Consider the following 12,640-nt stretch of genomic DNA (forward strand, 5'->3'; position numbering starts at 1 on the left):
TGGAGTGATCTTGATTAGTAATGAATGTGAAAACATTGAGATTGGTTTGGAAATGTGAAGTTGGAATGAAAGTTATTGCACTATGTTGGAAAGAGGACTAGTTATACTATATTGTGTTTTGTAGTGATTGTTGTTGTTGTTGGTGGTGGTGTTGTTGTCGGTGTTGTTGTTGAATTATTTTGGCCGAGTTAAATTCTCGGGGATGCTATATGTATAGGGGAGATGCTGCCCAAATTTCTGTAGACAAGTATTGGTTAAGATTGAACTTTTAAACCTTATGATTTATATTTGGTAAATGTGACCAAATGTAGATTTTGGACGAAACGGGATTTGAATTTGGAGAGGCGTAAGGAGCGAATAAGGTATGTAAAGCTATCCCGATTCTTCTTTTGGCATGTCCTAGGTGTACTAGGATCGGATTTGAGCCCCGAAAAATATTCTGTTCATCGGAATCCGCATTTGAAAATATCCCTTTTTCATTCAATGGAATTGAACCCTATAAGTATGTTTTGATAAAGACTTGTGTAAATTTCCGCAAATTGTCTAGAAAGTTATGAAATGTCCTTAGAACCTCAATAGGTGACCCCATAAGCTTAATATACGTAATTTTAGCCCACCGCTTCGTTGTCCCGAGGTGGGCCCACTATTTCCGATTTTACCTTTTTTGTGTGTTTATAACTTAATTTCAAGCGGTTCTGAAGGAAACGCCTTAACTACTCTTCTAACTACCAATGATACTTATTCTAAATACTTTATTGAATCTCTGTAAAGGTATGATATTTTGTGTCTCATTTAGTCTCCCACTATTCCCGTTTTGCCTTTTATTGTACTATAGCCTTATTTTTGAACAATATAAAATGAAACGTTTTAACTATCCTTTTAACTACTAAGGAAAATTGTTTTAATGATTCCCTCGAGTCTGGTAAACTATTTTGGAATATGAAAGTGATCCCAGAAGGATTATTCTTCTGTAACTCATTATGACATACGACATACACTTACTATGATTCTGTCCGATTTCATTGGTTTGGTTTGTCATTCGATATGCCTCATTGAGTCTCTGGAAATATATGGTATTTTTATTGCATTTAGTTTCTCACTACTCCATTCGTGGATGCCTCAATGTTTTCCACACTGAGCCCGGGCCAAGATATGTTGTCAAGCGTATTCCACTGCATTGTTCGCCGTGCCTCGATGTGAGGGGGCAGGTATATATGTACATGGGTTGTGGAGTATGATGTGCCATGTACACACATTCTGATATGATATGCTCTGATATGGCCATCTGATATGATATGTTACGTTACGGGGTTATCCCCTATTCTGCTCCTTATGTGTTGTGGCACCGGCGTCGGGGGGTGGCCACGTTCTGTTTGCCGAGTCCCTTGGCAGGGGTCGGATATGATATGGTATATGTTTCTGTACACACTCCTCGTGTTTTGAAAATATGCATTTGATACTTCGGATGTTACACTCACTCCTCTGTGAGTTCTGTTTCGGTTATGATCTTGTTCCGTAATGGGACCAGGTACGGCATATGTTTTCAGCGAATACTATTTATGCTATATGATCGGCATTTTGCTAATCTGGATATTCAGTTCATTTTCTGTATCTTCTGCTTCGATTATGACTTTGTTTACTACGTTCCGTGCTTTACATACTCAGTACATATTTTGTACTGACCCCCTTTCTTCGGGGGCTGCGTTTTCATGCCGCACAGGTACAGACGACAGATTTGCTGATCCGCCCGCTTAGGACTTTATTCTGGTATTTTGGAGCGCTCCTTTATCCGGAGCCTATATTTTGGTACAGTCTTCTGCTATCGTATATATGTACATTATTCAGGGGTACGACGGGGCCCTGTCCCGTCTTATGATTCTGTTATGTTCTGTAGAGGTCTGTAGACACAGGGGCGGACCTACACGTAATTTAGAGGTGCTCCGGCACCCGTTAAACCCGACGCGGATTAGGTATTGTCATATAAAAAATATATGAAAAATGGGTATAAATATTTAAAAATCACCCTGGAAACCAAAAGGTTTAGTGGGTGCTTTGGTTTCCAGGTCCAACTTAAATGCTTCGGCTGGTAGGTTCTGTGTTCGAACCTCCGTGCCAGCATTTTAATATTTTGTTAGACTTTGTATATTTTAGTTTTCCTACTTTTTAGTTTATCATAAAAGGTAAAAGGTTATACCTTTCCCAAAAATCAAACAACAGACACACACAGACACACACAACAACTAAAACCCTTATCCCCAAAACCAAATTTCAATCTTCATCAGTTCTTCTCCTATTCTTTCCAATTTCGTTTTTTATTTTCATTATCATCGTTCACTAATCTCAGAACACAGGTATTTTAATTTTTTAAGAGCTAAAAATTTGAATTAGGGTTTTGGGGGATTTAATTTTTCTAATGATGTTTGTTTATTTCTGATCTTCTTGCTTCTGTTTGGGCAGTTGTCATCTTTTGTTAATTGTTATACATAGCTGTTTCATCTGGGGGATTTAACTGGAAGAAGAAAAAGGATGGGAAAACTGTAAAAGAAGCTCATGAACACTTAAAAGTGAGGTCTAATCGCCTTTAATATGGTGTTCTTGTCATGATTGTTTGTTTGCCTAGCTTTGTGTTTTTCTAATGGATAAATACTTCTTATGTTGCATTTCTGCTATAAATTTCTAGGTTACCTTTTGATTACAATAACTAATTTGAAAATATTTGCCCAAAGTAAAGGTTGTAGCCTATAACATGTTTTGGCATTAGTATTTATTAGCAGAAGATTAAGGAGGCAAATGATCATCTGGGGGATTTAAGTACAATTAATGCCCTGTTTCAGTGAATTTTCAGATGTGGGGTCTTTTCCAACATGCTTAATTCTTTTTTAATTGTGAAGGAATTTGCATAAAAGTTGTTACTATTGATTTATATATAGTAGTAGAAGTAAAGGCTCAAGATACCATCTGAACTTGGGGGATTTAATTTTTCTAATGATGTTTGTTTATTTCTTAGTTCTTACACACTACAAGCTAAGGGCTTCTATATTTTCTCACCAATCTTCCGTCTAATGGTTCATAACTGGCTCGTTGCTAATCATATATTGTTGATTTGAATACCAAATTGTGGATAGTGTAAATTTTTTTTTTTTTTGTTAGTTTTTTGGCTAAGAACTTTTGGCTCATGATAATAGAACTTGCAAAATTGTAATACTAGTGTTCTTTGTTGTCTGGAAATGAGCATATTTGTTTCTTTCCTTTCTAAATTTGGAAATGGTTCATTCTTTCGGTATGCTACATTTAAAAGGAGTATTAATTGAATCTTGTTTTGTAGGAATTGTCTTAAATCTTGTGAATCGGATGGATAAGTTTGTCACCAGGTTAAAACGCGGACAACCAAGCTCTAGTTCTACTATTCCACCTGCTACTTCATCCATACCTTCGGAAGTTCGGAGGGATACAAATCCTTCAAATATCAATTTCAATTATTTGAAAGCAGACCCGGCAAACAGAAGGCCTATTGCAGAATATGACCCTAATATACGTGATGAAGTTAGAAGATATTATATTCAGAAAGGACCTTGTCAGCCTATGAATCATTATTTTCCTAAAACTCAGTTTGGGAAGAAAAAGAAAACAATGCGTCAGTTTCATCCTGGTTGGTTCAAAGGTCGACATTCCAAGTGGTTAGAGTACAGTATATCAAAAGATGCTGCTTATTGTTTGTGTTGCTATTTGTTTAAAAATGAGCATGATGTTCGTGGAAATATGGGAGATGCTTTTACGAAAAAAGGTTATAAGGGTTGGATCAAGGCTAAGGAAAGATTCAAAACTCATATTGGAGAGGTAAATAGCATCCACAACAAGTGTTTCAACATGATGATTGATTTGATAAATCAATCACAATCAATTCGCACTTCTTTTGACAAGCGTAAGGAGAAAGACAAAAATGAATCTCGACATCGCTTGGGTGCTTCAATTGATGTGGCAAGGTTTCTCTTAAGATTAGGATTGCCGTTTCGTGGTCATGATGAGAGCATATCATCTACAAATAGAGGTATATTTCTTGAACTTTTGCAATGGTATGGAGCCATGAATCAGGAAGTTGGAAGCATTATATTACAAAATGCTCCAAAAAATGAAATGATGTGTTGTCCAAAAATTCAAAAAGATATTGTTGATGCTTGTGCAAAAGAAACAATCAAAGCTATTATTGAAGACCTGGATGGTGATTATTTCGGAATACTGGTTGATGAATCGAAGGATATATCACACAAGGAGCAAATGGCACTTGTTCTACGATATGTTGACAAAAAAGGTGAAGTGATAGAGCGATTTGTTGGTATTGTCCATGTTAATGATACATCTGCACGATCAATGAAGGAAACAATCTATTCTTTTCTTTCGGATCACTCATTAAGTCCATCCCAAATACGTGGACAAGGTTATGATGGTGCTAGTAACATGCAAGGAGAACTAAATGGTCTTAAAAGTTTAATTTTGCGTGATACTCCATCTGCATATTCCACCTATTGTTTTGCTCACCAATTGCAGTTGACACTTGTGGCTCTTGCGAAGAAAAATATAGATGTGGATGATTTTTTTTGTATAGTTACTAATGTATTGAATATTGTTGGAGCATCTTATAAGCGCAGGGATTTGCTCAGACAACATCAAGCTGCAAAGTTAGAAGAGTTGCTCATTTCTGGTGAAGTGCACACAGGACGGGGACTAAATCAAGAACGTGGGCTTCAACGACCAGGTGACACTCGTTGGGGTTCTCATTATAAAACATTACAGAATTTCATTGATATATTTCCATCAATTCTTTATGTTCTTGAATTTGCTGCATGTGAGTGTCCAAATTATATCGATAGACTTACAGCTGAAAGTCTTGCGGATAAGATTGTTACGTCCCGTATTTTTATACATTGGGACAACCCGGATTAATTATGATAATTTAAGGCCAAGATTTTTCCGGGATTTGAAGTCGGGACTTTTGACCATTTGATTTTAATTTGAGATATAAGTCATGTATGAAATTGATGGCATTGAACACTTAGGGAAAATTGGGACTACAATTCATAAAATTGGAATTAAAATGTTGTGCAAAAAAAAAAAAATTCCTTGGTGGCCATGTAAATGGGAATTGGTCCCACACATTGTGTGGCCAATTTTAATTGGTCCACCCCATGTGTGGGCCATGGACACTTGGACAATATTCATATAAGCACAAAAGATGACCAAGTAGTCATCTTTTCTACCATTCCATCAAAAAAAAAAAGAGCAAGAAGTTGAAGAACAACTTCAACCACACGGCCAAGAACAAAAAAAAACCAAATCCAATTCAAGCCATCCCAAAATTATTTCTTTGGTGTAAACCCACTATTTTGAGGTCCCTAAGTAGTGTGGAAGTGTTGTTGGGGCGATCAAATCATCCGTTTGGCAAGATCACAAACCCTAACTATTTGTGGGATTGAAGAAGAAAGGTAAGAATTTCTCTTGTTTTATGAGTTGTGAATGTTATATGCTTGTTGCAGTATGTTAATATGGGTGAAATTTGTGAGATATGGTGGGTTTGAAGTTAGCCGTGTAAATGGGTATTTTGATTGGGTGTTGAATAAATTCCTTGCAGCAAGTTAAATTGTTGTAGTGTGTAGGATGGCTAAGAATCATCAATATATGTATATGTGTAGTGATAGATGAATATGGGTCATTCTATATGCCAAAGAACACTAATGTCGCTTAGCGTTTTAATGGTTGTTGTGATGACTTTTATGTTGGAAATGAGAGTTTAATGTCCCAAAATGATATGGTGAATTGTTGCGGACTGATTTGAGGCTTATTGTGCGTTTGATGTAATTTGTATATTTATGAGAATTATATCGTTACATTGTGGATTGTTGACACAAATCATGAATAGAAGTTGAGAAGTGTGGCATAGGGGGCTGCTCTCGGTTTGGGACTGTTTTCGGCCACATTGGATTAAATTATTGGATTGTTGGAAAAATTATGTAAACTGTTTAGAAAGTTCTTGAATGTTGTTGGTAAGAATTCGGGTTGACAATTGAATGTATGAGCTATATTGTGGCTTGAATGTAAGCCGTTGAAACGAATAGTTGGAAAGTTGTTGAATGATGTAAAAGAAAGTTACTATTGTTATTTTGTCTTTCGAATTGATTATCGATGTTGCTAGGTTGGTTGTTGTTGTTGTTGTTGTTGATTTTGAGCGAGTTAAATTCTCGGGATGGCCTATTTATAGGGGAAATGCTGCCGAATTTTCTGTAAAATTTAATGAATAGTTGGAATGAATGGCTTAAGTGCCCTTAGCTAATGTTTGGTATTCGTTGGCGTATTTGTAGACCTTGGGGAGCCCGAGGCGTAGATTTGGATTAGCTTTAGATTGGTTCGCTTGGAGTGCGTACGAGGTATGTAAAGTAACCTTTCTTTTGGCATGCCTTAGTTAAAGTAGGCCATGATACGAGCCTCTAGGAAACTCTATTCTCGCAAATCCGAGCTTGTCTATGATTCGTATTTGTTTCCTTGGTATTCTTGGGCGCATATGCCATAACATTGATCCTTTTATCCTCGGAGTTTATAATTTGTAAAGATTTCATGAAAGTTGATTTTTGGTTTCAAAGCTCGTTCTTTAGCGATTCCAAAAGTTCAAACGCCCATAACTTCCTCAGAAAAGCTCGGATTGCTTCGAAATTTCGTAGGAGTTTGTATGATATAAAATGAGTATGTTTTTCATAGGCGGGCTCAGTTCGGGTCTATACTCGTCTGTGGGTCCCGCGACGCCCTTTATGTAATTTCGGTAACTTTGGGAAGAAAATGTTGTAATTATTGTTCCGATTTCAAATATGACTATTTTACTTATCTTTTGGATTTATGATAATGATTTTATGCATATGATTCCTCACTACTCCGCTCGTTCCCTATGATATCGTTCGCCGGTTCCCGGGCCGGTTCGGTTGTCGTGCGTATTATGATACATTCCGGTGTTATGCTGTGTTTATGGTTCACCGAGCTCCTCGCTCGAGGGCCGGGTTCCATATGTGTTTGGCGTTATGCTGTGATTGGCGTTATGCTGTGTTGTGATGTGTGTCGGGGATTCGGAGATTTGAAACTTTCTGGTGTTATGCTGTGTTATGGCGCCATCGACAGGCGGGCGACCATATTTTCCTGTGCCCTATGCATAATTTAGACTTTGGAAATAAACATTTTGATATTTTTGGATATGTATTATTTTCCATACTTCTGATTCGATTACTGTTCAAGATTTATTTCTGTACCTTCTGCTTTGCATACTCAGTACATATTTCGTACTGACCCCCTCCTCCGGGGGCTGCGTTTCATGCCCGCAGGTACAGACGCACAGCCTGGTGATCCACCTGTTTAGGACACCCCCCCTCTGCTATTCGGAGTGCTGCTCTCATTTCGGAGCTTATATTTTTGGTATATATATTTGTTAGTGCATTTATGTATATTCGTTCATGGGTACGGCGGGGGCCCTGTCCCGTCATATGATTTTGTCGGTCTGTTTAGAGGTCTGTGGACATGTTTGTGGGTTAGGGTCTTTCTGTATGGATGTATGTACATGTCGTTTGGGCGATCCCATACGCCGAGGCGGCCGGTCCGCATATGTTGTTTGGGCGATCCTATACGCCGAGGCGGCCGGTCCGCATATGTTTATATATTGCTTGGTTAGCCCTGTGTGGCTCTTGTTGGTATTTTCTGCGTGCATGGTATATTGGATAGTCCGTAAAACAAAGGAAACTCTGTCGAAATTTTCTGGAAATTACCTAAATTTGAAATAAAGTCTTGTCGGCTTCCGCCATATACTAGAATGAGTTGATAGAATTTGAGATAATATTTGATAGATGGGTTCGGGTGCCCAGATCGGGCACTAGTCACGGCTTACGGGGTTGGGTCGTGACAAAGATTAAGGGGTTTGATTTTGTTTTTATGTTGCACTTGATGTTGGAAGTTCTGAAGAAGACAAATTATTTGAACTGCTCATTACAGAAGATGGATCAAGATATTGTCAATGCTATGGGGCTGCTCAATACTGCAAAGCAAGAATTGCAAATGATGAGGGATAGGGGATGGAAATCATTACTCGATGATGCCTTTTCTTTTTGTAATAACCATGTGATATTTATTCCGAAGATGGATGCTAACTACATTCCTGGGAAGTCGAAACGTAGAGCTCTTGATGTTACATATTCTCATCATTTTCGTGTTGGAATTTTTTATCCTGTTATTGATTTGCTGCTTCAGGATCTTAATAATTGTTTCGACACTGTTAGTACTGATTTACTTCTTGGTATGGCTTGTTTACATCCAGCTAAGTCATTTGGTAATTTTGATAAGAAAAAGGTAATGAGGTTGGCTGAATATTATCCGAATGAGTTTGATAGCAACAAGCTTCGAGATCTCAGTTGCCAACTTGATAATTTCATAGTGTATGTTCGAGGTTCTGATAAGAGATTTTTCAATATGAAGGGTATTACTGATCTTGCTAAAGTACTGGTTCAATCAGAATTGCATCAGACCTGGCCACTTGTTTATTTGCTTATCAAGTTGACTCTTATTCTTCCAATTGCTACTGCTTCTGTGGAACGAGCTTTCTCATCGATGAAGTATATCAAAAATGAACTCCGCAGCAGTATGAGTGATGAATTTTTAAATGGTTGTTTAGTCTGCTATGTAGAGCGTGGGATATTTGCAACTATAAGTAATGATGCTATTATTCATCATTTTCAGAAAATGAAAAGTCGTCGAGCGCAGTTGTGATTTGTGACTGCAGGTCTTTTTTTTTTATCAGACTTGAGACTAAGTCTTTTTTTTTTTTGGGATCGGACTTGTGACTTCTGACTAGAAGTCTTTTTTTTTATCAGACTTGAGACTAAGTCTTTTTTTTTTTGGATCGGACTTGTGACTACTGACTAGAAGTCTTTCTTTTGTATGAAACTTGTTATTAAAAGCCTCTTTTGGTAATGATAATATTAGTTGCAGTTTTCTTTTAGTGTTGCATTCAAATAGTTGTGCATTTATATTATGTCATCGTTAGCAACTCATGTTAAAGAAAATGAGGCACCCACGACCCTGAAATCCTGGGTCCGCCTCTGTGTAGACATACTTGTGTGGGTTCTGTATATGGTTTGGGATGATATGATCTGTGACAGCCTTATCGGATTCCATGTACTATGTCAGTTCATTTATGATAATTACTAACGTCGATTGACTTTTACATTTAAAAATATTCTGCTGATATGCTAGTCTGGGTTATTGGGTACGTTTGAGTGTCCAGCACGGACACTAGTCACGGCCTACGGGGTTGGGTCGTGACATTAAGGCAACTCAGTGACTTGCAGTTCCTCAAACTGCGTCGAATGGTGCCTGACAAGCTATTATTAGAGAGATCAAGAACCTGGCGAACATTAGTTGCTGGGCAAAATGATTCAGGTATTGGTCCATGTATTTCGTTTCTAGATAATGATATGGACCTGATATGTCACGCTCCGAACCATGGCATGGGCAAAACACGGCACTCGGTGCCTTACTGCATGTGACCGAGCGAACCACATGGCTTGCTAAATCATCATGAGGCATAACATGAGCGGAATATAACATGAAATGTGATGAGCTTTTATAAAACATGAGATGTCATAATAATTTAATGAAATACTTGTTTAAATCATGAATGCGAAAATATCACAAATTGAGCCAAAGATGGCTACACGACTCTGAGTATCTGACATAACTGACTGACTAGTCTATAAAACCTCTAATCATGACTCTTGACTGGAAAGCGTACTTGCTGGGACAAGGCCCCTAGCATACCTTTAAATACATAACTAATAAAAGTAAAGATAACTGACTAAACCCCGAATGAGATGAGGCTCACCAATAAGCTGATACGTGTAGAGTCCTACTAAGCAGATGCGTCGTCCTATAAATCTGTACCTGCATACTGAAATGCAGGCTCCCGGGCAATAAAAGGGGACGTCAGCACATTAAATGTACTGGTAGGTAAAGCAACTGAACTAAATAACATGGGACATGGAAATAACATAATAGAGACTGAACTGAAACATGATCATGAACATGAGTACATATACATATATAACATGTGTAAAGTATTGTGAGTAGGGAGAGCGGTAAATATAACCGATAACATGGTATGGTACTTGCGTCCTACCAGCAGAACACTCATACCTTGCCAGGGACATGAGATTTAATAATATTATGAAAGGATCCAGTCATTATGTGTTACGTCTCGTATTTTTATACATTGGGACAACCCGGATTAACTATGATAATTCAAGGCCAAGACCATTCCGGGAATTGAAGTCGGGACTTTTGACCATTTGATTTTATTTTGAGATATAAGTTATATATGAAATTGTTGGCATTGAACACTTAGGAAAAATTGGGACCACAATTCATAAAATTGGAATTAAAAATGTGGTGCAAAAATGCCATGGTGGCCTTGTATATTGAATGGTCCCCACACATTGTGTGGCCAATTTTAATTGGTCCAACACATTGTGTGGGCCAAAGAAAAATAAGAGATATTTGTGGGGACTTAAAGATGACCCTTAAGTCATCTTCTCTCATTGTCAACACTTAGAAAAAAAAAATATCGAGGTGAAGAACACCACCAACCTCACGGCTAAGACCAAGAAAACCAACCCCCATTTTTAGCTTCTCAAAAATTATTTCTTTGGTATAAACCCACTATTTGGGGGTCCCTAAGTAGCGTGGAAGTATTGTCTGGATCATCCAACTACTCATTTTGCCCATTTGCAAACCCTAGCCTATTGGTGGATTGAAGAAGAAAGGTGAGTTCTAATCTTGTTTTTGAGTTATAAATGTTGTATGCATATTGTAGTATGCTAAAATGGATAAAAATCATGAAATATAGTATGTTGGGAGTGGGTCGTGTGATGGGTGTTCTAGCCGTGTATATGGGTGTGGGAAATGGAATTGATGAATTAATTCTATATCATGTTAGATTGTTGTAGAGTGGGGAAAAGAATATAAATCATCAATATATTTATAAGTGTGTAGTGTGGCCGGGTATAGCCCCAAATTTGTAGCAAAGCATGAATTGCTATCGCTTAGCGTCGTAATGGTTATCGTGATGAATTCTAGTTGGAAATGAGCAATTAATAACTCAAGATTGATGTTGAGAATTTGTGGGCTGATCTAAGGCTTATTGTACGTTTGATGTAATTCGTATATCTATGAAAATTATATCGTTATATTGTGGATTGTGATACAAAACATGACTTAAAAATGAGGAAAGTAACAAGAGGGCTGCTCTCGGCTAGGGGACTGGTTTCGGCCAGCTTGGAGAAAATTTTTGGATTGTTGGAAAAATTATGTGAATGGTTTAGAAGTCCTCTAATATTGTGGGTAAGGATTCGGGTTGATAATTGAATGTATGAGCAATAATGTGGCTTGAATGTAAGCCGTTGAATTGAATATTTGGAAAGTTGTTAAATGATGTAAAAGTGAGCTACTATTATTACTTTGCCTTTCGAATTGATTATCGATGTTGCTAGGTTGGTTATTGTGGTTGTTGTTGTTGATTTTGAGCGAGTTAAATTCTCGGGATGGCCTATTTACAGGGGAAATGCTGCCGAATTTTCTGTAGAATTTAATAAATAGTTGGAATGAATGGCTTAAGTGCCCTTAGCTAATGTTTAGTATTCGTTGGCGTATTTGTAGACCTTGGGGAGCCCAAGGCGTAGATTGGGATTTACTTTAGATTGTCTATTTTGGAGTGCGTACGAGGTATGTAAAGCAACCTTCTTTTCTTGGCATGCCTTAGTTTCACATAGGCTAGATTAGAGCCTTAAAGAAATTCCAAATCCGACATCCGAGCATGATATGATCTATATACTCCTTGGCACTCCTATGTATGATTTGATGAAAAAAAGAACCATTATGTTTTTGAAAGAAGGGATTTCCAAACTTTGTACAAAAGGTTTCACTTTAATGAATTTCGTAATCTTTGAATGCCATATCTTTCGCATAAAGGCTCGGATTGTTCCAACATTTTCATAAGAGTTGGCATGACGTATAATGAGTATGTTTTCCATAAGCGGGCCTGATTCGGGTCGATACCCGTCCGTGGGTCCCGCGACCTTCCTTTATGTAATTCGGAGAATCTTTGAAAGAATTTGGTATGACCATTATTCCGATTTCAAATATGATCATTTTACTTATGTTTGAAGTTATGATAATGATTTTATGCATATGACTACTCACGACTCTATTTGTGCATTCTGTTATTCCTTTCGCCGAGTCCCGAGCCGGTTCTGTTATCGTGCGCATTTTGATATACTCCGGAGTTATGTTGTGTTTATGGTTCACCGAGCTACTCGCAAAAGAGGGTCGGGTTCCACCTATATCTGGTGTTATGCTGTGTATGGCGTTATGTTGTGATGTGATATGTGATGGGGATACGGAGATTTGAGACTTTCTGGTGTTATGCTGTGTTATGGCGCCATCGACGGACGGGCGACCATATTCTTCTGTACCTTCTGCATAACTCACATATTTTTAAAGTAAACATTTTGATACGATGGATTTGTACCTATTCTCTGTACTACTATTTCGTTTATGTCTCAGG

The 12,640-nt window shown here is 37.8% G+C and overlaps 2 protein-coding genes across 6 annotated transcripts; both read left to right on the forward strand.

Moving 5' to 3' along the window:
• The first annotated feature begins 1,717 nt into the window (after positions 1 to 1,717).
• Positions 1,718 to 7,686, forward strand: LOC132616003 (uncharacterized). 5 transcript variants are annotated; one of them, XR_009572932.1, is made up of 5 exons: positions 2,227 to 2,351; positions 2,458 to 2,569; positions 3,326 to 5,480; positions 6,354 to 6,419; positions 7,359 to 7,686. XR_009572932.1 is itself a non-coding variant. In XM_060330613.1 (5 exons), exons 3-4 carry the CDS (start codon positions 3,352 to 3,354, stop codon positions 6,374 to 6,376), a joined length of 1,425 nt encoding a protein of 474 aa, XP_060186596.1. In that variant the 5' UTR covers positions 2,227 to 2,351; positions 2,458 to 2,569; positions 3,326 to 3,351; the 3' UTR covers positions 6,377 to 6,419; positions 7,359 to 7,686. The 5 variants fall into 5 exon arrangements, 1 of the variants encoding a protein (XP_060186596.1); XM_060330613.1 differs by having other exon boundaries at positions 3,326 to 4,753; XR_009572933.1 differs by lacking the exon at positions 7,359 to 7,686 and having other exon boundaries at positions 2,458 to 2,564; positions 6,354 to 7,342.
• Positions 7,687 to 8,022: 336 nt separating this feature from the next.
• LOC132612745 (uncharacterized) lies at positions 8,023 to 8,790 on the forward strand. Its single transcript, XM_060326842.1, has one exon. It carries the CDS (start codon positions 8,023 to 8,025, stop codon positions 8,788 to 8,790), a length of 768 nt encoding a protein of 255 aa, XP_060182825.1.
• Positions 8,791 to 12,640: the final 3,850 nt, after the last annotated feature.

This window comes from Lycium barbarum, chromosome 10 (genome assembly GCF_019175385.1).
Source record: "Lycium barbarum isolate Lr01 chromosome 10, ASM1917538v2, whole genome shotgun sequence".
NCBI classification, from domain to species: domain Eukaryota; kingdom Viridiplantae; phylum Streptophyta; class Magnoliopsida; order Solanales; family Solanaceae; genus Lycium; species Lycium barbarum.

Bases quoted from the DNA above. Each gene is read 5' to 3' on its own strand.
- LOC132616003 (XM_060330613.1), top strand. From the start codon at position 3,352: ATGGATAAGTTTGTCACCAGGTTAAAACGCGGACAACCAAGCTCTAGT. The intron at 4,754-6,353 runs GTGACACTCGTT...GCGTATTTGTAG, and splicing joins ACGTGGGCTTCAACGACCAG to ACCTTGGGGAGCCCGAGGCG.
- LOC132612745 (XM_060326842.1), top strand. From the start codon at position 8,023: ATGGATCAAGATATTGTCAATGCTATGGGGCTGCTCAATACTGCAAAG.